General features: G+C 33.7%; 1 protein-coding gene across 10 annotated transcripts in view; it reads left to right on the top strand.

Moving 5' to 3' along the window:
* Window positions 1-26027, top strand: part of LOC127838685 (cytosolic carboxypeptidase 2-like) — a 177655-nt gene that overhangs the window by 124995 nt on the left and 26633 nt on the right. For 9 of the 10 annotated variants that reach the window (XM_052366566.1, XM_052366575.1, XM_052366580.1 and 6 more), the window contains 2 exons: window positions 12844-12915; window positions 21695-21858. In XM_052366566.1, the coding sequence (XP_052222526.1) occupies window positions 12844-12915; window positions 21695-21858 (236 nt within the window). The remainder of the gene's footprint in view (window positions 1-12843; window positions 12916-21694; window positions 21859-26027) is intronic. The other variant, XM_052366647.1, reaches the window with a different exon arrangement.

The raw sequence follows: 26027 nt of genomic DNA, 5'->3' as shown, positions 1-26027 counted from the left end.
AAATTCAAACATCCTAAATGCTATTTATCATAGTCAGGAGTACCATACCTTAACAAATGTACCGGTGTTAAAATTCAAGCATCCTTAATGTAATTTATCATAGTCAGGAAAACCATACTTTGACAAATGTACCGGTGTAAATTCAAACATCCTAAATGTTATTTATCATAGTCAGCAATACCATACGTTGACTAATGTACCCGTGTAAATTCAAAAATCCTAAATGTAATTTATCATAGCCAGCAATACTATACGTTTACTCATGTACCCATGTAAATTTAAACATCTTAAATGTTACTTATCATAGTCAGAAATACCATACATTGACCAATGTACCCTTGTAAATTCAAACATCCTGTATGTTATTTATAATAGTCAGATATACCATACCTTGGCTAATATGTCCTGTGTAAATTCAAATATCCTTAATGTTATATCATAGTCAGATATACTATACCTTGACGAATGTACCCGTTTACATTCAAACATCCTAAATGTTATTTATCATAGTCAGGAATACCATACCTTGACTAATATACCCGTGTAAATTCAAACATCCTTAATGTTATTTATAGGGATGCAAGAAGTAAACCGGCTAACCGGTTAACCTTCTGAAACGACCAGTTAATCGTTTACATTTTCGGAAAAGGTTAACCTAGAAAAAAATATTTGATTATGTTGCTTTTTTCATGGAATAATTCGTACTTGTTTACTTTTTTCGTGTGGCATACTGCCAACTTGCGCTGGCGACTTGTAAGAACAACAGGCCGCACCATTGCCGGTAATAAATAACATGTCAACAAAGTAATAAAGCAATTAATCAATACCTTTGTGATAACAAATAGGGGGTACGTTTTGATAACTGATACTATTAGTCTTTTGACTCGCTAAAATTTAACTAGCGAACTGCGGTGAGTGGGATCTACCGGTATTAGCGAAGACGTAATTGCCACGTTTATTGAACTCGCAATAAAAAACAGTTGAGACTTTGGACGGCTTATTTTGATGTTTTGTTAACCAATATCCAACACTGATTGCTCGCGAAAATACCGTGTTTATAAGTAACAATTTTATGAAGAATTGCATTCGTAGTTACAATCTTTACGAGTTAAAAATTAATATCATTGTGATAATGTACGTCCAACAATACGACCATTACTGTCCGATGCAAGTTTTATTTAAGAAAGCAAATTATGAACTAATTAAATTATTAAACATCAAATAGAAATATTTTAAAAATAAACCCATTAAATTTTGTATTCGTGTAATTGCGTAAAATTTGTGCGCTATGGTACGTTTACTAACATACGTAACTATCAGTATTCAAGATCATTATACTTAGTTACATCGCTATTTAATAAATGTACTGATTATATTAAATATTCAACATACATTTCGTTCAAAATTAATTTAATTTGCTTTTGTGTCCTTTATTTTATGCACATTTTTTATTGTAAAATGAAAATCAAACGATACAGCTTCGTCTACAAACGCTAAAATGCAAACAACAAAATACATTGTATGCAATTATCGAATAAGAAGAGGTGCGGATTCGTTGAACACACATAGCCCACTTTACGTCGCATTGAAAGGAAAAAAACATTTCTATATTAAGGCAATTTGAGTTTTAAATATTATAACAGAACGAACAAAGGAATACGCCATTTTTGTGAACGAAACGACGCAAACGTAATATAAGCGGCCCAACCAAAAATAAGTTAATAAAACATAAAAATGAACATTGTGTAGTTCTTTAATTTTTTACTCCTATGCATTTACACAGGAAAAATAAAAAAATATATAGCATACATTTACAAAATTATGAAAATAATTTGTATAGTACATTTTATTATCAAACTGGCATGTTATCAACACAAGCGATTTCAAATTTGAAATAACTTTTGTTTCTACGGAGTGGTTCGAGCTGTATGACATTTTTTACGTACTAAAAATTATTTAAACTACACAAGGCGTTTCGGTAACCGGTTAATGACCGGTTACTGAAAAAGATTAACCAGTTAATTATATTTGTAACCTCTAGTATCCCTAGTTATTTATACCATAATCAGAAATTCCATACCTTGACTAATGTACCGGTGTAAATTCAAACATCTTAAATGTTATTTATCATACTCAGATGTACCCGTGTAAATTCAAACATCCTTAATGCTATTTACTACAGTCAGAAATACTCTACCTTCAATAATGTTCCTGTGTAATTTCAAACATCCTAAATATTATTTACCATAGTCCGGAATACCATACCTTGACTAGTGTACACGTGCAAATTCAAACATCCTAAATGTTATTTATCATTGTCAGAAATACTATACCTTGACTAATGTACCTGTGTCAATTCAAACATCCTAAATGTTATTAATCATATGGTCAGAAATACCATACCTTGACTAAAGTACCCGTGTAAATTCAAACATCCTAAATGCTATTTATCATAGTCAGGAGTACCATACCGTGACTTATGTAAATTCAAACATCCTTAATGTTATTTATCATAGTAAGAAATACCATACCTTGACTTATGTACCTGTGTACATTTAAACATTCTTAATGTTATTTACCACAGTCAGATTTACCATACCTTGAATAATGTACTCGTGTAAATTCAAACATTCTTAATGTTTTCTACCACAGTCAGGGAATACCATTCCTCGACTAATGTACCCGTGTAAATTCAAACATCCTAATAATGTAATTTATTATAGTCAGAAATACCATACCTAGCCTTATGTACCTGTATACATTAAAACATCAAAATGTTATTTATCATAGTCAGAAATGCCATACTTAAACTTATGTACCTGTGTAAATTCAAACATCGGTAATGTTATTTACACTGAAAATATATTGGAAATGCAGTAAAACTTGGTTCATTACTATTGTAACTCAAGTTACAATAGTTTTGCACAAAATATATTTATATGAAAATACATGCAAATTAATTTGCAAAACTATTGTATCTTGAGTAACAATAGTGTTGCAATAAAAAGGAAAATATATAACTACTGAGTATATATGTGCAACACTATTGTATCTATAGATACCATAGTATTGCAATATGACTTTTTGTTTGGATTCAAATATGTTATTGCAACACTAATGTATCTTGAAATACAATAGTGTTGCAATACATTCTTTACATATTTTAGATACAACATTTTTGCAGGATCACTATAAAATTGTACATGTTAATTATGTAACTGTGATATTTTTTTTATGGATGCAGGGTATGAAAATATGTACAATTTTAGTGGAAAGTGGTTTTGAGAAAAAATCATAGTTACAATAGTTTTGCGCCAAACCCTCGATATGCATAAATGTATCTTTGGCTTAGGTTATGAATTGCTGTAAAGCCCCCCAAAAATGGTAATATTCTAAGAGTTACATGCATATCTATTTATTTGGCTTTGAAGCACAGTAGAACAAATTAACAGGTACATACATAAATGTATTTTTGACTAGGAATTGCTGTAAAGGCAATTAAGAGGATAAGGCTGAGATATTCGCATATTATAATTTTTGGTTATTATTTTTCTGTGAGGACATTTTGATATTGTGATATGATGAATAAAAAATGATATGATGCTTTATGGTTAAGTTATAAAGTAAATTAATAAGATGCATGCTGAATAAAAATTAATTATGAAGATTTTTAATTAAGTCCTCTATGCCTTGTCAGTTTGCCTTATCCAAGGTGTAAATGTTTTGGAACATTATGATGTTTGCTTTTGGAGCGTTCTATTGCCTGCATGCATGGTGTGTCAACTGAGACACTGTTTTTTGTAGCTCATCTGAGCAAAACATGCTCAATGGTGAGCTTTTACGATCACCTTTTTTCCACTGTGAGTCGTCAACATTTGCCTTTTTACACTCTAGAGGCCATAATTATTGTCTGATCTTCATTAAACTTGATCAGAACTTTTGTCCCAATGTTATCTAGGATGTGTTTGGATATGGTTCCAGTTCGTTTAAAAACATGGCCACCAGGGTCAGGGCATTTTTCCTTATATGGCTATAGTAATACCTTGTTAGGCTTTAGAAACTTCTATCTTGAACAAGTTTAAATATGGCTCCCGATGGTAAAAAACATGCCGCCAGGGGAAGGGCATTTTTCCTTAAATGGATATATAATATATATGGCTTTAGTAAATCCTTGTTGACACTCTAGAGGCCACATTTATTGTCGAATCTTCGTGAAACTTGGTCAGAAGATTATTCCAATTATATTTTGGAGGAGTTCCAAAATAGTTCTGGGTGGTTAAAAAACATGGTCACCAGGGGGCTGCGCAGTTTTCCTTAAATGGCTATAGTAAAACTTGTTAATACTCTAGAAGACACATTAATTGTCCGATCTTCATAAAACTAGGTCAGAACATTTGGTTTATGATATTATGGATGAGTTCAGAACAGTTCCGGTCTGTTGAATAACATGGCCACCAGGGGAGGGGCATTTATCCTTAAATGACTATAGTAAAACTTTGTTAACACTCTAAAAGTCACATTTATTGTTCAATCTTCATGAAACTTGGTCAGAACATTTGTTTAAAGATACCTTTAGCTGCACAGAGCAGGTCAGTTCCTTTGTATCTCAGTTGAGCAACTCTGGGCCTTTCAGGCTCTCTTGTTTCTGTTTTTCAGTTAATAAAAATAATTTATAGACTGTATATTTGCTGCAGAATGAAATACCTGTTTGCCCATTTTTTTCTATTAGCTAGTATTATTAACTTAGATAAGCCTTACCAGTTTCATGTTTAATTTTATTTGGGTGGAACTTTTATCTCTTCTTGTAAACTGTTTGTATTACTGGTGTTCTGATGTTGCTATTTTGTTTGATTATTCCTATATTTAAGTTATCTAAGGTTAATACTAAAACATTGGTTTGACATTTCCTGATATTTCTTTGAGTTTTTGTTGCCTTATTATAAGTGTGTCAATGTCTTTAAATGAACATGATATCTTCCTGTTAAATTAACATTACATTATGATAGATCAATCACAATTAATCCAAACATACACTTAACTCGATCTGAACAAACAAAAACCTAGCAGTTCCTAGTTTAATGAATTACTATATCTATCACAGAGCATAGTATCAGTTGTTCATCTTAGAATATGTATGATTGATGCATTAAAGTCAGTATTTCGTGCATATTTATCTTGATGCTGATAACGTGTAGTAATGTACCAGAAGCAATGTTATGGCTGCCCAACTGGGTTTATGGTTTCTTTCCCCCAGGAACCCTACTTGGTCATTCTTTACCGATAGAAAACACCGAAGGCAAGTACCCAGGTTCTGATTGGCCTTAGAGGTGTTCTAACAGTTGCACAATAATTATTAAGGATTATGGGATGTTAATCTTTTATCATGTTAGAAAATGGGTTATTTTGGTGAACCTTGTTACAGCTATAAGAATACATTTTGTGAGATACCTGCCTTATTGACATTACACCATAATAAAATGAGTTAATGAATTTTAAAAATTTACCAAATGTGCAGTGTTTTTATTATATACTGACATAAAAAGACATTTTTATTGACATCTTTCACAGGTCATTTGTTGCTTCAGAGACTTGAACAGCAGTCTGCAAAACTTACTTTTTCATCTTCGTAGCCAAGTTGGCTTTGAAACATTCATAATTGTATAGCCAAGGGCAATTTGTGAGCTTTTGTGATCGTCTTTTGGTCCGTAGTGTGGCGTCTTTATTTGCCTCTTTAACACTCTAGGGGCCACATTTATCGTCCGATCTCCATGAAACTTTGTCAGAAGATTTGTCCCAATCATATCTTGGACGGGTTCCGGTTGGTTGAAAAACATTGCCGTCAGAAGCAGGGCTTTTTTTCCTTATATGGAAAGCGTAAAACCTTGTTAACCCTCTAGCAAATACATTAATTGTTAAATCTTCATGAAACTTGATAAACTTGAGTATTTTTCTATCATATTTGCATTTTTTTTTATCTGAGTGAGTCATCATTATCATGTCATCATCTGGTAAATAGTCAGTCTAAAGAACTACATCATGATCCATTTGAATTCAAAAACTGCGAGCCGGACTTAACACATTTAAAGGAGATAGATTAGAACAGAAAAATTCACTACAGGTCTGTTATATTGCAGTTCCATGCGCTTCGCAATATATCAGGATCCTGTTATGATTTGTAAGGTCATTTATGCATACATGTGTATACTTGAGCAAAGTTTGATAATCTCAAAACATGTTATTTATCTAATTTTTTGCATAATGTATTATATCCATATATTATACATTGGTTTAAGAAAAAACATTATTCAATATAGATTCTAAGTATTAAGAATTTTCAACTATGCGTTATTAAATTGTTCAATGAAAAAGCATTACCTGGTTTTACTGTTCACAAAAAAATTAACAAACTGTATTCACGAATAAATATTTTTATGTATTTTGAGTAAATCCTTTGTGGTGATTAAAAGAATGTGAAAATTAGACTTCATATACAACATCACGTCATTCTTCCTCGGGAAAGCTTGGGGTTTTATTATCAGATTGCATAGTACAAACTTTTTAGTGCAGAGAACTCTAACAATCTTCAATTAAAAACAAGTCTTTTACGCTTTATCTACATGGCTGCAGATGTTGAGAGAGGTCAGTATTGATCTGTGACATGTACAATTGACCAGTCGCCAACTCCGCCCACATTTTGTCGATCAGCCAATCAGATATCGATTTTTCACACACCCCTAAGCAACGCTTATCTGGCCGCCATTTTGTCCGACAAACAAAGCGTGTTGTACATATGGCATGGACGTAATTTTTAAGAGTTTACACAGATTTTATATCAAATGCATGATCATTACTGTTCGATCATTATTCAAAATTGTAGTGTTATACATACTTTATAAAAGGTTATTATTCTATCTTTATTTCTTGAACATATGAACGAGTAATGAGAAAACAAAAGCAATAAATAGTTTAACCACACCAGGTGTGTGTTCTATAAAACGTGTTATACCGTTTGATGCACAATATTATTAAGCAGTTTGGGCAACATAATAATTGCCACACGTGCTTATTATTCTCAGCGTAATTGTTGATGATTAATAAATAACAGTATGTTGCGTGGATCTCAGAATGAAGGAACATTAAGGTATTGTTAGGTACTGTACACAAGAAAAGAAAACTATTTAATTACTTAAATGATTTCCAATTATATATTTATTTTCTGTGGATCATAAACAAGGGAAATCATTATAAATTGTTAACTTAAATATTGTTTTAACTAAAGTAAAAACAACACAAAGGTGATTTCAACGCGGCTTAGCCAGCTTAAAGCGACTTCAAGTGTAAAATGTACGGCTTATAATACAACAACAACATTTCTAATACAACATATATTGATACGGGGAGAAATGTGAAAATTGCAATTAACATATAAGGGCCATCTTGTTATAAATAAACAAATGCATAATATGCTAAATGTATTCAATTCGAATGTTCGTGAACAGCACCGTAATACCAACATTTCATTTTTTGATAGTAAAATGTAACAGGTTCGCATTAAACATAATGAAATAAAATGCATATTAGACTATCTGTTAATGAAACCACGAAATTAGGCCTGTATTAAATTATGGTTACAATCAAAATTTAATTTATATCCAAATAAAAAAATCGGTGTCTTTTTAAAAATAACACAATAAAACAAAGATCTAAACATTTTTATGAAACTAAAAACCCATCATGATATGGATATGTCATTTGCATTTAATAAAAATATTTTCAAAATTATATATGAATAGCCACCGGGTTCACTGTCAGACGGTTGAATACAAGTTCAAAATCAATATGAAATAAATGCTCATTTTTACAACGGATTTTTCATCACTTCCCTATATAATATGTATAAGAAACGTTTCTGATAGTCAGTCTGCCGTTAACTCATTTATTTTGATTACGCCATTTCTCTCTAAAGTTTTTATGATTGTATTAACGTTTTACAAAGCAGTTTAGGTTAGTGTGCGGCTTTAATAATTTATTTTATAGAAAAGAGCATAATAAATCATTACAAATATAGAATTTCCCTCACGTAATCCGCTATAATTGCGATCTGCTTGTCAGAGTTTTCTAATCACTAGACCACGTGACTATGTGGGCGGAGCGATCGATAATTTGGCGACTGGTCAATTATTGTAAACACCTTCACATGGGAACAGCTTGTATTTGGCTGCCTGAGCACTGATTGGCTAATACCTTTCCCAAGAATTATCTCAGTTAAAAGCAAGTTTAATCAGAGAACATTGCCAATGGTGTTGTCAAAATTTACTTCTGATAATGTAAACTTTTCATTTGTTAGTTTATGCTGGAATATTCTTTAAACAAAAATTCATTGCCAATCAGGTAATCAATAGACAATTTTTCTATTGCTAGAGCTGAAATGTCATGACCATGGCGATCAGGTGATGGGTTAATTTTGAAGACTGTCTAACGGTACAGACCAGAGAATCAGAGGATGTGCTCTTTAAACAAACTGTAATTTAAAAAAAATAAAGCAATATTTTTACAAACTTTAATTTCAAACATTAACAAAAAGCAGTAATGCACTTGCTTATTTACCAATTTAAAGAAATACCTGAATAACATCATTCTATGTGATGGACCTTCCATTGAAGTCATTTCTAAGCACTGCTAGCGTTTATAGTTCCATGTCAAAAAGTAAAGTTAATGTGTCTCTTCAAATTTCATAAATTTCATTATCTTGATATATTTGAGCTATGGCTGTTAAATTTTCTTGATATTTCCAGGAAAGATAGTTACAATATGCAATGAGAAATAACACTCACATGTTCTGTCATTAACATGGGCTTTTCCATGATGTGACACATTGAAATCCATTAAATTCTTGGAAAATATATGTGTCACAATATCTCACGAAGGCACAGTCTTATCCATTCATCTGGTGTTTTTACACATGTTTTACCATATTACAACCATTTGTGTTTGTAGCATTTTGTATTAAAATGTTAAATACTAACCTTTCCATTGATCATTTTCAGGCACCATTTCCCACAGACATTTCAAAAAATGTTAACAGGGTATGAATATATTGTTAAAGGGCCATTCATTCAAAGCATTTTGTTTAAAAAATCTTATTTGATTTTGTAAATTGACCATCTAAACCGTCCTAGCACTGTTGCAAGGTCTATTTGTTAGGCTTTTTGTTGTTTAAAGGGTTTGTTTTGGTCCTTTGTGCCATTAACAGTAAAAAAATGTAACTAAGTAGAACCAAAAATAATTAAAATGATATATTTGTTAAAGGTTTCATTTTAATTCAGAAATTCCATGAAAGTTGGTGAGTGAATGAGATCGAAATGGATTCTTTATTTGCAGGCTTCTTCTGTTTCTTTAAATGTTGAGAAGGTGATAAAACTGGTTCTGGTGTTTTTTGTTGGTTAGAATTAGCATCTCCTGGCAACTGGTTGAAGCATGGGATTCAAGGTCAACCAAAGACAATACGCCCTTTCCAACAAAAGAACCAGGATGAAATCCTGGCCAAAATTTTAGGAATGCCATCAGGTAGAAAAAAACAAACAAGAAAATTTTGCACCCTGTGTGACACCTGGCCTGGGAACTTTGTGATCGACACGAGGTCCATTTGTAATTCCACTTGTGAGACAGGAGACTCAGTCGGTTCCTACTGGTGTATGTTACAGTAGATTTAGAAGCCAAGATGTAGATGTCTATGCATTGATGCATAAGCAGATTTATGCATGACAGAAATAGCTTTTGTTACGTCTATGAAGTTCCATGCATGTTTGATGTTTTCATTTAACATTTTCTTTTACAATCTCAATCAGAATACTGTAACATACTACCGTTATGCATTCATGCCTTTGAAAATGGTTGTAGACAACATTTCATGCACAGTCATTCTGTTACAAAAATTGTATGCATTTTATGGTTTGTTTCTTTGGATTATTTATATAGTTTACAATGCATGTTTAGAAAAACATTTTTTAAGGAGTTGACTGGAATCTCTAAAATAATTTAATATTTTTTTCCGATAAACTTGTTTTCCCAAATCCTGATCATGGTAAAGTGTGATTTTTAACAGACACTGTTCACATCCATTTTTAGCATTATGTGGTGCTATGCTCTAACTGTTAACCATGCACCATCAAAATCCTAGCATATGAAAACCTTTACTTATTATTTTATTCTGTTATTTTTTCCATGAAGTATATTTGGCCATGTAGTGATAAGCACATATTTAAGTAAAACAGATGTGGCAGCAATTGCTGGGATTGCAGCACTGTTTGAATTGCAGTGGAGCTAGAACTTGTCGAGTCCTTTTATATATACAAGAGAGGTGCATGTGGTTTGGAGCACTATAGTCGAGGGCAGAGTAGTTGGTGGATTAGTAAAAAGCATTGTATTAGTATATGTCTGAATACATAATGTTTTCCTAAGTTTTCTGGATACTACAAACTTTTCAATTATTCTCATATTGGATAAAAAAATACTAACTACCATAAATGTACCTACCGGTAGTTATTAATGTAAATCTATAAATACAATAATAAAATAATGAATCACTCACAATTAAAAGCACATTAAAATTATTTTAAAATCTGTTAATCTCTGTCCACAGTCACAGTCTTCATTAATTTATAATATTTAAAATTGCCTTGCAATTGTCAAAGCTTGTTTTTTTACTTTATGTACTTATGTCATATTAAAAAGTTAGAATATCAATAAAATCTGTGACATGCAATTCTAAAACTTACAGCTCTGTCATAAAAAAGCATCCTCTTGTATAGATGTTCCTAATTTCAGGTTCATATATCTAGTACTTATGCCCAGGGAAAAGATATAAAATACACCAAAATAATACAATAAACAGCCACCAGTTAATTGTAAACCATGTAAAGCAGCATGTGAAAAAAATATAATGTTGGATCTATGAATATATTTTGGTATTTAGTGTGAATGGTGTTATATAGAGTACATTAGAACAGTTATTAGAAATTTATGTTTGTCACTATGTTGTAATTTGTTATCTCCCACCATAGGCGGTGGGATAATGTTTTGGCGTTGTCCATCAGTCCATCTTCTGTCTGTCCAGTTCGATCGAGCCATATCTTGGAAGTGCTTTGGCAGATTTCATTGAAACTTGGTATAAGTATATATATGGATAAGAGAATTATGCATGCCAAATGGCATTGTACACCATCTGTTAATAATGGAGTTATGGTCCTTTGTATCTTGAAAAAATGCTTTTGTGTGTGTCCGGAGCCATATCTTGGAAGTGCTTTAGGGGATATCATTGAAACTTGGCTTGCAGTATATATATATGGATAAAAGGATCATGATGCACGCCAAATGGCATTGTACACCATCTGTTAATAATGGAGTTTTGGCCCTTTGAATTTTGAAAAATTGCTTTTTTTGTGTCAAATATAACACCTTTGTGTTCAGAAGCATATTGGCGGGGGATATCAATTCAACAAATTTGCTTGTTTATTAATGATTTGACTTCAAGATACATTTAGAAGTAACACTGTTAACAAATATTGTTAAATTCTAATATCATAATGTGTGAAAATATATTGTATATATATTTAATGTTTGCTATTGCTTCCAAAAGAGAATTTTGACAACTGCTATTTTTAGAAAATTACTGGTTAGTTTATCTTCTGTATAAAGGTTTGTTCAGCCCACTTGCAGAAAGCTGGATAAAGCAACTTTAAAATAGCTTACTTCAAATTACCATCATAAGAAAATGGTGTGTTGCAAGTTAAACACTGTTCTGTCACTTAAAGGTCAATCTTATACTTAAAAGTTCAAAGGTCAATTTGGTCATAAAAGATTCTGTTTTGACTGTTACTGTTTCATTCATCTTTCAGTTTCAAACTAAATGACCACCATGAGGAGAAAGAGTATCACACATAACACCTGTTTCCTTGCCTATAAGGTTAATGTCAAATATAGTGATCAAAGCTTAAATTTGGACAACAACAGCTTTTTGGGGTCTGAAATTCAATTGTTCATTTTGTAATTTCAAATTATTAGCCACAAATGTTGACTAAGTTGACAGTGTGGTATGTGTGACAACCATCTTCCTACTACAAAGGTCAAGGTCAATCATGAAGGTCAAAAGTTAAAAATTGGGCTATAGAACTGTTTATCCAAGTTGTCACTTATCATTCATCATGCAATTTTAAAAGTGTTCTCATGTCGATTGAATGTCAAGGTCAGACTAAAGGCTAGAGTGCATAGTTAAGTTGGCGAATTAAATGCAAGCATTATTGACAGTAGGCTGTACATGTTGCAGACAGGGCTCTAGCTTGTTTGCAATCATAATAAGTATGGGTGTAATGCGTTGCAACTGTTCATTATTTGGTGGGTCCATTATACTATTCTGTTAATGTTTCCTCAAGAGAACACCTTGACCTATGATCATCCAAAATGGTATGCTGTTTACTTTGAAACATAAAGACACTGAATTGGTTTTAAGTCAAGGTAAGTTAAGGTTAAGTTCCCAGAGGCTTATAACATGAAAACTGTGTAGAAACAATAAGTAGAGAAAGCTTAAACCTTAGTAAATAATATAAATATGTGTTAGGAGATCAAGGGTCAAGGTCTCAGGGGCATGCAATATTAGAAAAACATCTGTCAATTACAAATATTCAAGATTTTTTGCAAGTAGGGGGCATACATGTCTTTCAAATTTCTCTTGTTTTAATTATTTTCTTTATCCATTATCATTATATCATATTTTTTTAGAACAAGAAAATGAACAATAACACAGTACTCTGACTGAGATCTGAGTGAATGTATTTCTGCCAACAGTTGTAGGTAACTCATTTGTTCGTGTGTGGAAGGAATATCTTCGAAAGCATCATGCTCCACCCAAACTTCAACGTAAGAATTTGTAGTTTACAGCTTGTTACGTCCCAAATGTATAGCTACCTCACCATGTACTCTGTATACCAGCTGTATATTCAAACATTAATTGTAGGTATAATTAGATGGCTCTCAATCATATCTAGTTAATGTCTTGTCACCAGGCTTCCTCTTAAACAGAGTTGACAGTTTTATACTGAGTTTCTTTGTCATTATTGTTGAATTATTTGTATTTCTACTTAAACTATTATTTTCTTTGCATCAAGTTTGCCATTTTAAGGGATGTCATGGTCAAACAATATTCCATGTTTGATGGTTTTCAAAACTATCGATTCAGATTTCATCGTGAGCAACAATTCAAAGCATGGCTTTGTAAAATAAAATGTTCTGTTTGTAGAATTGTGGGCTATTTTAAACATTCCATGTTGAGTAAATTTGACAATAATCAAACAATTTAAAGTGTGCAGTTAATAAGCAAAACAATAATACTGGAAAGAGGAAGCCCTGGTAGATAATGAATGATCATTATGTATTTACAGTATATTAGGCTACATGCACATTTGCACAATTTGCTACATGTATCAAGTCATTCATTTGGGTTTATTTGTGTTCACACTACTTTTTAGTTGAATGAGAAGAGTAAACAATTGAATGAAGTATAAATGAATGAGAAATAAACATAACTGCTCATCATAGGAATAAATATTTAAGGTTTCCATGTAGGGGAAAAAATATGTGTTTTAAGCTCACCTGAGCAGGATGTGTCAAAGAGAAACTATTGTGATCACCCATTTTATACAGTGTCTTTCATGTCCATCGTCAACTTTAGCTTGTTACCACTCAAGTGGCCACATTTTGGTCATATCCTAATGAAACTTGACATATCTAGGCTGAGTACATATTTAGTTTTCATATGTCTTTAAAGTAGGTCACAGGCACAGTTTTTAGAAAAACCTTGTTGCCACTGATTTATGACTTAATCTTAATAATACAGGGTTAGAATATTTATTATGTGTATGTCCAAAAATAAGGTCACCAGGTCAAATCTTAGAAAAAAACTTGTATCCACTCTATGGTTCTAATTGTATATTCAAAACTTGATAAAACTACTAAGGTTAAAATTGTTATATTGGCAAAATTTAACCAGATAGTATACTTGCATGCAACCAAATACTAAGTCACATGGTCAAATCCTGTAAATAAAAAAATACCATTCTAGAAAGAACATGTATGACTTAATTGTGAAAATACTTTGCAAAATGCTTAACAATATCTAGGCAGAGTTTGAATCCGTGTAACCTGTTCAAAAACTTGGTCACCAGGTCAAATCTTAGATTAACGTTGTTACCACTACATAAGCTATTTGTATGACTCAATCTTGATAATACTTTGTCAGTCTGTTTATCTTGACAATATCTAGTACAAGTTTGAATCTTGGGCATGTGTGTCCAAAAAACAAAAGTCACCAGGTCTAATGTTAGAAAAACCTTATTATCACTCTAGAGGAAACAATTATGACTCAGTCTCATAAATCATGATACGAATGTATTGTAACCACAAGTTTGAGTTTGGGTCATGTTTATCTTAATTAGGTCAGATCTTAGAAAACCCTTATAACCACTATAGAAACCTCATTTATGTCTCAGTCTTGATAAAACTTGGTCAGAATGTTTATGTTGATAATATCAAGGCAATTGTTGAATCTGGGTCAAATTGGGTAAAAAAACTGTGCACAGATCAATTGGAGTACTTTGAACCCAGATGAGCATTTCAGGGCCACATTGTCATAAAGGGATGAGCTGCTGTTGTGTTTCTCCATTTTGAATATACCTGGTATATGGGGGCTTAGCTACAGTACTTATTAAGTCGTGTATTCTAAGCTTCCAGTAATACTTTTCCAAGTAACTCCTCACCCTTCGCTTAAATACTAATTGACTTTTGCAATGTCAAAATACTAGTTGACCTTACATTTCCTTTCCCTTTCCCTATTTATTGTGGTACAAAGGAACTAATTGATTACACAATTTTTATGCCCCGGAAGAAGGGCATATAGTGATTGCACTGTCCTTTTGTCCATCTGTCCGTCTGTCCGTCACACTTTGCGGTTAGGTTTCGAAAAATGCTCGTAACTTCTGTGTCACTTCAGATGTAACATTCATAGTTGGTATGCATGTGTATATGGACAAGGCCTTTCCATACGCGCACAAATTTTGACCCCTTAGGGTCCATGAACTTAGGGTCCGCGTTTATGTTTCGAAAAATGCATTTAGGTTTCAAAAATGCTTATAACTTCTATCAAAGCGTTTATCGGGGGCATGTGTCATGAAGACAGCTCTTGTTTTAACAACTACTGATTAAATACTTTGATAATCATTTTAAGACAGAAATTAAGTCACATTTATTTTCCATATTCCTTGTTTAATTGTAGGTACTCAGTTAATTGCTTATATAAGTTGTAAAATATGAATGTTTATTTTGTTTTATTTAACTTAGCTATTATGTATTTATGATTTGTGAATATTTTTGAATGGTTTCAACATAAGTTAAATATTGACTCCCCAGAAACATAGGTTTTCTTTATCATGCCAAACATTTATTTTTTGGAGCCTTTATTAAATACATTTTCGTTACTGCATCCTTATCTATTAACTCAATCAGTTTTCATCAAATTGTCAATAGACTATCAGAAAAGGTTTATAAGCAAAAAATGAAAACCAGCGAAATCCTACCAGGCTCCGTGTAGTTTTGGCCCTTGAATTTCTCAAAATATGGCTTCCATATGTCAGTAAGTCCACACAATTTTAGCTAGCTCACCTGAGCACAATGTGCTCGTGGTGAGCTTTTGTGATCATGTTTTGTTCGATGTGTGATGTGCTGCGTCAACATTTGCCTTGTTAACAGTCTAGAAGCCACATTAATTGTCCAGTCTTCTTGAAAATTGGTCAGTAGTTTTGTCTCAATAATATCTTGAACTAGTTCGAAAATGATTCTGGTTGGCTGGAAAACATGGCAATGCATTTTTCCTAAAATAGCTTTAGTAAAACCTTGTTTACACTCTAGAGCCCACATTTATTGTCTGATCTTCATAAAATTTTGTCAGAACATTTTTCTCAGCGATATCTTGGATAAGTTATAAAATGGCTGTGGTTGGTTGAAAAACCTTTCCGCCAGGGGGCAGGTCATTTTTTCTTATATGGCTATAGTAAAAACTTGTCAACAGTCTAGAAATCAAATTTATTTTCCAATCTTGATTTATCTTGGTCAGAATACATGTTTTAATGATATTTTGGATGAGTTCCAAAATAGTTCATGTTTTTTGGAAAACATAAGCCACTAGAGAGAGGGGCATTGTTCGATAGGCTGTAGTAAAACCTTTTTAACACTCTAAAAGTCACATTTAAAGTTCAATCTTTATGAAATTTGCCAGAACATTAAATGGTTCTGTGCAGCCCAATATATTTTGTTTTTTAATATAATATCTTTGGCTGCACAGAACCGGTCAATTCCTTTGTATTTCAGGTGAGCAACTTTGGACCTTTTAGGCCCTTTTTTTTTTGCTGTTTATATGCTACTTTGACAGTTTTCACAAAATTGTTATCAATTATTGGATAATATAGACCATTATTAGACATGGTGTCCTTGTGTAATGCATTCATTGCCCTTCCTAAAAGGTCACGGTCAAACTTAGATCTCAAAAGTTAAATTTGGCCATAAAATATCTTGAATATTCCTATCTCAGACATAATTTTGTCATACATTGATGGATTTTTAAATAGTTGGACACAATTGCAAACCATTAGTAGACTATGTGTTGTATGTTATACTTGTTTATCTACCTCAATAGTTAAGGTTAAACGTACAGTTTCAAGACCAATTTCTGCGATAAAACAGCTTGAATGGGATGTACATTTTTTGTGATAACTTCCTGCTAACGACCATCTTGAGGAGATGGCATGTCCAGTGTAACACCTGGTTTCTTACCTTAAAGGTAGAGCTCATTTTTAGAGGTAAAAGATCATATGGAACATAAAATCGTATTTTCTTGACCTTAATTTTGTCATTTATTATGTAATTTTAAAATAGCCTACCACAAATGACAACAATGAGAAGATTTGAGTGTTACATGTATCACCTTTATGATAACCTGAAAGGTTAAGGCCCCGCTTAGTGGTCAAAAGTCAATTTTTTGGCCAAAAACAGCTAGTTTTTTATGTAAGTGGAATTAAGAGATAGGTTCTTCATCAGGACTTCCATGTCCTATGCACAGAAGTCGTGTTTTAATGAGTTTTTATATTTCCTTGAAGGTATATATCCCACACTTGGCAACGTTCATAGCGCCAGTGTAACCTGGACAGGTAATTTAGGATTAGACAAGAAACAGAATGCACCATTTATCATTTTAAACAAGCACGGAAGTTAGGTCAATTTTACTGTTTCCTTTTCATCTATATTGGAACACTTGAAGGGGTTGATTTGTACTCTAAACTTCATTTTTTGACAAATTGTTTAATAACATTGTAGATTTTTACCAATATAATCATGGATAACAAGACTGTTATTATTAATTGTTTTCTTTCATTTTTAGCGAGGCTGTTTTCGGAGAAAACCCGAGCTATTGTCATAGCCAGCTCGTCCGCCGTAGGCGTTGTGCTTAAACCTTAACATTGGCTCTAAAATCAAAGTGCTTCCACCTACAACTTTGAAACTTCATATGTAGATGCACCTTGATGAGTTCTACACGCCACACCCATTTTTGGGTCACTAGGTCAAAGGTCAAGGTCACTGTGACCACTAATATCAAACTTTAACATAGGCTCTAAAATCATAGTGCTTCCACCTACAACTTTGAAACTTCATATGTAGATGCACCTTGATGAGTTCTACATGCAACACCCATTTCTGGGTCACTAGGTCAAAGGTCAAGGTCACTGTGACTTCTAATATAAAACTTTAACAAAAACCTTAACATTGCCTCTAAAATCAAAGTGCTTCCACCTACAACTTTGAAACTTCATATGTAGATGCACCTTGATGAGTTCTACACGCCACACCCTTTTAGGGTCACTAGGTCAAAGGTCAAGGTCACTGTGACCTCTAAAAAAAGAAAAAATCTGACAAGCTTTCGCAGCCGAGCATGGCACCCGTTATGCGGTGCTCTTGTTTTAATATGATATAGTGTATGTCATGTAGTATCATCAGGGCTTGGTGTTAGTCGTTAGATATATGTGCGAATAGTTTGTAAATGCAGAATGTATATTAGTCAACAGCTAAAATAGAAACACGTTGATGCATTTTGTCTTCACTTAAAATAGAACCCAGAAATGTGTTGTTACCAGTTCATGTTTTGTCATGTTATATGATCATGAATATAATTCCAACAGAAAATGCCAGACAAAAAAGTCACCATATGCAGAAATCAAAGACACTCTTAATGTGCAGGCATCATAAGTCAAAATGTTTAAAAAGACTGTTCATTTTTACATTGGGTAATACAAGATGTTAACAGACTTTGCTTGGATTTACATTTAAAGGTATATTCTGTCCCAACACCCATTTATTTCCCCACCCCTACCTCTGCAAAATGATATGAACATGTGTCTTTTAATAAAAAAATCATTTAATTATATGTTTATATTACCCCAATAACATAAGTACCAAATGTATATGTGTTTGAAGGATATACCATTTCAGATAAAAATCAAAAACATTATTATTCAATTAGATACACAAAATTGCACTATTAACATGCATCCCTAATTATTATCTCCTACCAGTGAAACCGGAGGGGACTTCTGGTTTGCGCTCTGCGTGTCCGTCAGTCAGTCAGTCTTTCACGCTTTTCTGGATTCTGCGATAACTTTAGTTCTTCATATTTTTTCGTGAAACTTTAAATATGGATAGATGGCAATATGGAGTTTATGCACGTCATTTCATTTTGTTCCTACGTCAAAAATTCTGGTTGCTATGGCAACAAATAAAAAATAAAAAATAAAATTCTGACAATGGTGGAGTTTCATCGGTAGTGGATCATATTGCTTGACAATAGCCTTGTTTTTACATGATTTGTGACGATCTAAGTATAAAAAAACATCAAAAGGGATATTGATAGGTGCATTTGGCAATCATTTAATAGTATTGTGAATTTAGCAGTTATGCATATTTTGAATAGGTAATGCATGCAGAATTTTAGCATTATTTTGATAACTTTGCACTTAATAAATATTTTCTCTGACACCAAATTCTACTCATATGCTAGGATGAGCAGTGTGATATCTATGTGTTTTTTGAGGTAGCTATACTGTCGTCTCAACTGCATTTGCAGTGAATGGTGTAGGGTTTTTCTGCACCCATTTCAATATTCTTTTTCAGGGATGTTTCAAATAATTACATTTTGTTGTGTTATAGGCTTACCAGGTATAATTATGTACTTATGAAATGAATGTCAATTGTTCATCACTAGATTTAGGACATACATGACATGGCTTTCACAGCAGTCTAACATTCAACTATTTTACATGCATAAAACCTGTATGCACATTAAAAGGATTGAGCTTGAATTTGTCCCATGTTTACCCAAAATTGCTGAAAAATACTCAGTGGGGTAACACTTTTTCAAGACTTGTAGCTATGTAATGACATTTCTATTATTTTTGTCCGTTTTATGTTATTTATTTCTCCTAACTTGTAAATTAAAGAAAAAGTGCTTTGCACAACAATGTAAGTAACAGGCCTAAATTTAATAAACTGAGTTACTCCCCCACTGACAATTTTTGAAGTGGGTGATACTGGAGCGAGTGGGACATTTTTTCGTCCAGATCATTACTTTGTGATTCATGATTAGATTTCAAAATAAATGGGAACATATAAAGATGATGTGTCATGTTCATCAGCCTTGTTGCTTGTGCAAAGTCAAGGTCACTATGGACACATGAGCTTTTCCAAATATTCCTTGGATGGACATAATGAAATCACATGTTGGTGTCCAGTCCATTCTTGTAACGTGCATTATCAGATGTCAAAATAAATTTGCACAAAATGAATCATAAAAGACAATAATGTGTCTGCTAAAACCATGTTTTTCACTTAAAGGTGAAGGTAATATATCTGTGTATAGTTGAATTAAATATCTGGTGGATTTCATCCAACTCTTGTTTCTGCGTTCAATAACATGTAGAGTTAATTCATGTCCTATTCATACATTTCTAGATCAATTTTTTGTTTGATTCAGATCAAACTTCTCTTGTTTTATAACCAATAAGAGTAGTTTGTGTCATTGTTTGTTCACAAAAACATTCGAATAACTTAATGGCAGTCGTTTGGATACCAGTTTGTCTTTTGCATTATTTATGTCTACTAGATTCAAGATGGCCAACTGGATTCCATCTTGTATAAAGGTTGTCCTTCTGAAAATGCATCTTCATTTTGACATGCAATAATGCTCATGTAGCTCAAGTATTCTCTATGTGACTGACATATCACATTTAACAAGCTCAAGTACTCCCTATGTGACTGAAATATCACATTCAACTAGCTCAAGTATTCTCTATGTGACTGACATGTCACTTTTAACATGCTTAAGTATTCTCTATGTGACTGACATATCACATTCAACTAGCTCTAGTATTCTCTATGTGACTGACATATCACATTTAACATGCTTAAGTATTCTCTTTGTGACTGACATATCACATTCAACTAGCTCAAGTATTCTCTTTGTGACTGACATATCACATTCAACAAGCTCAAGTATTCTCTATGTGACTGACATATCACATTCAAAGAGCTCAAGTATTCTCTATGTGACTGACGTATCACATTCTACAAGCTCAAGTATTCTCTAGGTGACTGACATATCACATTCAACTATTTCACTCTCAACCCTTGTTTATCATCTTAAAAGTCTACACAGGATGAAGATTATGAATGGTTTTTGATCTTGTAGCTGAAATGGTAAGTTTCAAAGTATATTACAATTTTCAATGAATTCTTCTTGGACTTTTTGAATATTTGTGTGTGTGATAAAATAACATGTCACTGTGCTACTTGAGATTGCATGCTTTGCCTTGTTACAATATTGTTTTGTGTGTGAATGCTTTTATTATGTTTATGCATTTGTAGATATTATCATTTTAACATTGTATTAGATGTAAAATACATATGAAAAGTCTATTTTCATGGAGCTGACCTTTTCTTTGGCTATGTTGAATGCATGAATATTTGTTGGGTTTTATTCCTCTCAAATAAACCCCGCCAAAGGCAGCCTTAAGTTTGTTTTGTAAGTCCTGCATATGAAAAAACTCAAACAAAAGCTACTGTGCCAGGCCACCTTAACTCTTTACCCCTTAGAAACACACTTTGACACATTTGAAGTCCCTTAGCAAATCAAATTAAATTCTGACCTTTCTTGCTAAATTTAAGTTTTAAAGGCCTCATTAGATACCGATGAGACTGAGTTACTCGCAGGCTGTTCTGGTTTCACGCTGTTTGCATACAGACATTTTCACTTAGTTTGTTAGCAAGAAAGGTTTAAACCTTTACCACATAGATACGTATTTTCATGCATGTGTAGTTCCTTAGATAGTTACATTTAATTTAAGACCTTCCTTACTAGATTCAAATTTTTAAGACTTTATCTCAAAACCTTAGATACTGATGAGCAGCAAACAACATAAAACCTGAACAGACTGCGAGTTACTCCCAGGCTGTTCTGGTTTTATGATGTTTGCACATAGCCATTTTTACTTTGCTTCTACAAAGGAAAGCTTTAAGTAAGAGGTGCTCATTATTTCATCTTCAGAGCTGCAGATGGACGAGCTGATGCGTCAGCAGGGGGCCTCCAGTCCTAGCCAGGGTATGGGTGTACAGACGGAGAGGCGACACAGTAGGCACCTGCTGGAAGTGTCAGAGGACAGGAAGCGACAGGAGTTGCTACAGCAACACCAGCAGCAACAGAGGCGACCTGTATGTATTGGTTAGAAATGTTTTTATTTGAATTTTAGGTTGCTTAATGATACTTATTTAAACGCATTTCATTACTTTTCTGTTAAACTATTACATTTTAGATTATTTAGCTCACCTGATTGCTCAGATGAGCTTTTGTGACCGGTCTTTGTCCATCTTTGGTCCGTCCGCCCGTCCGTCGTCCACATTTGGTTTGTAAACACTCTAGAGGCCACATTTCATGTCAGATCTTCATTAAACTTGGTCAGAAGATTTTTCCCAATGATATCTCGATCAAGTTCGAAACTAGGTCATGCTGGGTCAAAAACTAGGTCACTAGGTAAAAAAAACAAAAACCTTGTGAACACTGTAGAAGTCACATTTCATGCCCAATCTTCATGTAACTTTGTCAAATGTTTGCCTTAATGATATGTTGGTCGAGTTCAAAAGTGGTTCCGGTCCGTTGAAAAACATGGCCGCCAGTGGGCGGGGCAGTTTTCCTTATTTGGCTAAAGAGAAACCTTGTAAACACTCTAGAAGTCACAATTTTTGCCCAATCATCATGAAAGATGGTCAAAACATTGGTTTTATTGATATCACGGATGAGTTCTAAAATGGTCCAGATCGGTGAAAAAACATGGTCGCCAGTGGGCTTGGCATTTTTCTCAATATGTATATAGTGAAAACATGTGAACACTCTAGAAGTCACATTTTTGGCCCAATTTTCATGAAATTTGGTCAGAACATTTGTTTCCTTGATATGAGAGTTGAGATCGAAAATGGTTCCAGTCAGTTAAAAAACATGGCTGCCGGGGGGGGGCAGTTTTCCTTATTTGGCAATAGAGAAACCTTGTAAACACTCTAGAAGTCACAATTTTTGCCTAATCATCATGAAAGTTGGCCGAAAAACATTGGTTTTATTGATATCTCGGACGAGTTCGAAAATGGTCCAGATTGGTGAAAAAACATGGCCACCAGTGGGCGGTTTTTTTTTCTCTATGTATATAGTGAAAACATGTGAACACTCTAGAAGTCACATTTTTGGCCCAATTTTCATGAAATTTGGTCAGATCATTTGTTTCCTTGATAATGAGAGTTGAGTTCGAAAATGGTTCCGGTCAGTTGAATAACATGGCTGCCAGGGGGGGGGCCAGTTTTCCTTATTTGGCTATAGAGAAACCTTGTAAACACTCTAGAAGTCACAATTTTTGCCTAATCATCATGAAAGTTGGTCAAAACATTGGTTTTATTGATATCTCGGATGAGTTCGAAAATGGTCCAGATCGGTGAAAAAACATGGCCACCAGTGGGCGGGACATTTTTCTGTGTACACTGCAACTCCAATATATCGCGGTTGAAGGGGTCCAAAGATCGCGACCGTGATATATCCGGTGCGCGATATAAATTGTAAGGTTATGTATGCATGTATATGTATGCATTAGCATCGTTATGCAATCTCAAAACACGCTATTTACCTACCTTATTCAATTATGTGTTATATCCATATGTTATTTATTGGTATAACACAAAACATTATTCCTTGTGAGTATTTTTAAATGCATATAATTAAATTTGTAATCCGAAAAACATTGCCGAGTTGTATTGTTCAAGAAAGCATGCACAAATTAGACCCATGTACAAAATGACGTCATTCATTCTCATGAAAAGCATGCAAAGCATGGGTTTTAACAGTAGTGCATTTTGACAAACTGAGGGATATTGTCCTCTCAATTAAAAGCAAGTAGTTTACACTGTATCTAACGCACACAGATTGTTGAGACAGGTCAGTATTGACTTGTGACATTTACAGTTATAATTGTGTACACCATCATGTGTGCACTGGTGCGTTTCGGCAGTTCAAAGCAAATTCAATACAGAATGGTAACACCCGAAATGACCTGTGATGTTTGACAAGAGGGGCTATTGTTTATCGCAGTACACAGGTGTTAAAGTGATGTACAATGTAAGCAAACAATCTGGTCAAAACTGGATTATGAATGTTGGATTAAAGTTGGTGAAAAAAAGGAAAAATACTAGCTTGAAACGGATTTTAATTCATCAAATTCTCAGATTAAAACATTTTATTTGGGTATTATGCTCGTCAGATTTTTGGGAGCCATAGCCGATTCGCGATATATTGGACAACGCGATATAACGGACCGTGATATATTGGAGTTGCAGTGTATGTATATAGTGAAAACATGTGAACACTCTAGAAGTCACATTTTTGGCCCAATTTGCATGAAATTTGGTCAGAACATTTGTTTCTTTGATATGAGAGTTGAGTTTGAAAATGGTTACCTTCCGTTGAATAACATGGCTGCCGGGGGGGGGGGGGGCCAGTTTTCCTTATTTGGCTATAGAGAAACCTTGTAAACACTCTAGAAGTCACAATTTTTGCCCAATCATCATGAAAGTTGGTCAAAACATTGGTTTGATTGATATCTCGGACGAGTTCAACAATGGTTCAGATCGGTGAAAAAACATGGCCTCCAGTGGGCGGGGCATTTTTCTCTATATGTATATAGTGAAAACATGTGAACACTCTAGAAGTCACATTTTTGGCCCAATTTTCATGAAATTTGGTCAGAACATTTATTTCCTTGATATGAATGTTGAGTTCGAAAATGGTTCCAGTCAGTTAAAAAACATGGCTGCCGGGGGGGGGGGGGGGGCAGTTTTCCTTATCTGGCTATAGAGAAACCTTGTAATAAACACTCTAGAAGTCACAATTTTTGCCCCATCATGAAAGTTGGTCAAAACATTGGTTTTATTGATATCTCGTACGAGTTAGAAAATGGTCCAGATCGGTGAAAAAACATGGCCGCCAGTGGGCGGGGCATTTTTCTCTATATGTATAAAGTGAAAACATGTGAACACTCTAGAAGTCACATTTTTGGCCCAATTTGCATGAAATTTGGTCAGAACATTTGTTTCCTTGATATGAGAGTTGAGTTCGAAAATAGTTCCGGTCAGTTGAATAACATGGCTGCCGAGGGGGGGGGGGGGGGCAGTTTTCCTTATTTGGCTATAGAGAAACCTTGTAAACACTCTTGAAGTTATAATTTTTGCCCAATCATCATGAAAGTTGGTCAAAACATTGGTTTTATTGATATGGCGGATGAGTTTGAAAATGGTCCAGATGGATGAAAAAACATGGCCGCCAGTGGGCGGGGAATTTTTCTCTATATGTATATAGTGAAACATGTGAACACTCTAGAAGTCACATTTTTGGGCCAATTTACATGAAATTTGGTCAGAACATTTGTTTCCTTGATATGAGAGTTGAGTTCGAAAATGGTTCCGGTCAGTTGAATAACATGGCTGCCGGGGCGGGGAGTTTTCTTATATTTATATAGTAAAAGAGCTTGTGAACACTCAAGAAATCACATTTTTTCCCAATCATCATGAAACTTGGTACAAAGATTGGTTTTATATATATCACATAATTAATGCCATAATTATTGCCCTTAGATTGTCCAAATTTTCATTATATTATACAAAATCCTTGTAAACACTCTATAGAGGTCACAATTTTGTTTCAGATTTTATGAATCTTGGTCATAATATTTATTTTTGTAAGCAAAGTTTGATGTTTGGTTAGGGGGGTCAACTCAAAATATAGGTCACCAGGTCAAAAACAAAAACACTCCATATGCCAGAGTTTTGGTTCAATAATGATGAAACTTGACCAGGATGTTTGTCTGGACAATATCTAGGTCAAGTTTGACGTTTGGTAAAGATTGAATGAACCGACTCCTCGCAGATGAGCGAACTAGGGCCATCTTGGCCCTCTTGTTTGTATCTCAACTTGAGCCAGAAATGCTCATTGTGAGCTATTATGGCACCTCATGTCAGAAGTCAAGTCTTGTGTGCCCTTTGTCTTCAATTTTTAGCTCATTAATTGGTCAGGATGTTCATCTTGATAATACCTAGGGGAAGTTGGAATTAGGGTCAAATGTGTAATAACTAGGTCACTTGGTCAAATCTGAAAAAATCTCATAATAAAATGTAACAACTCTACAATCCATATCAATGACGTAATCTTGATTGTCTATTGTCAGAATGTTGATCTTTACAATATTTATGACAAGGTTAAATCTTGGTTGAGTGCTTCCAAAAACAAGGTCTGAGGTCAAATCTTAAAAAAGAAACATTTTTACTCAAGAAGCCTCAATCAATCTTTATGA

The sequence above is a fragment of the Dreissena polymorpha genome, chromosome 1 (assembly GCF_020536995.1).
Source record: "Dreissena polymorpha isolate Duluth1 chromosome 1, UMN_Dpol_1.0, whole genome shotgun sequence".
In the NCBI taxonomy this organism is placed as follows: domain Eukaryota; kingdom Metazoa; phylum Mollusca; class Bivalvia; order Myida; family Dreissenidae; genus Dreissena; species Dreissena polymorpha.
This window is presented reverse-complemented; position numbering and strand designations above follow the sequence as displayed.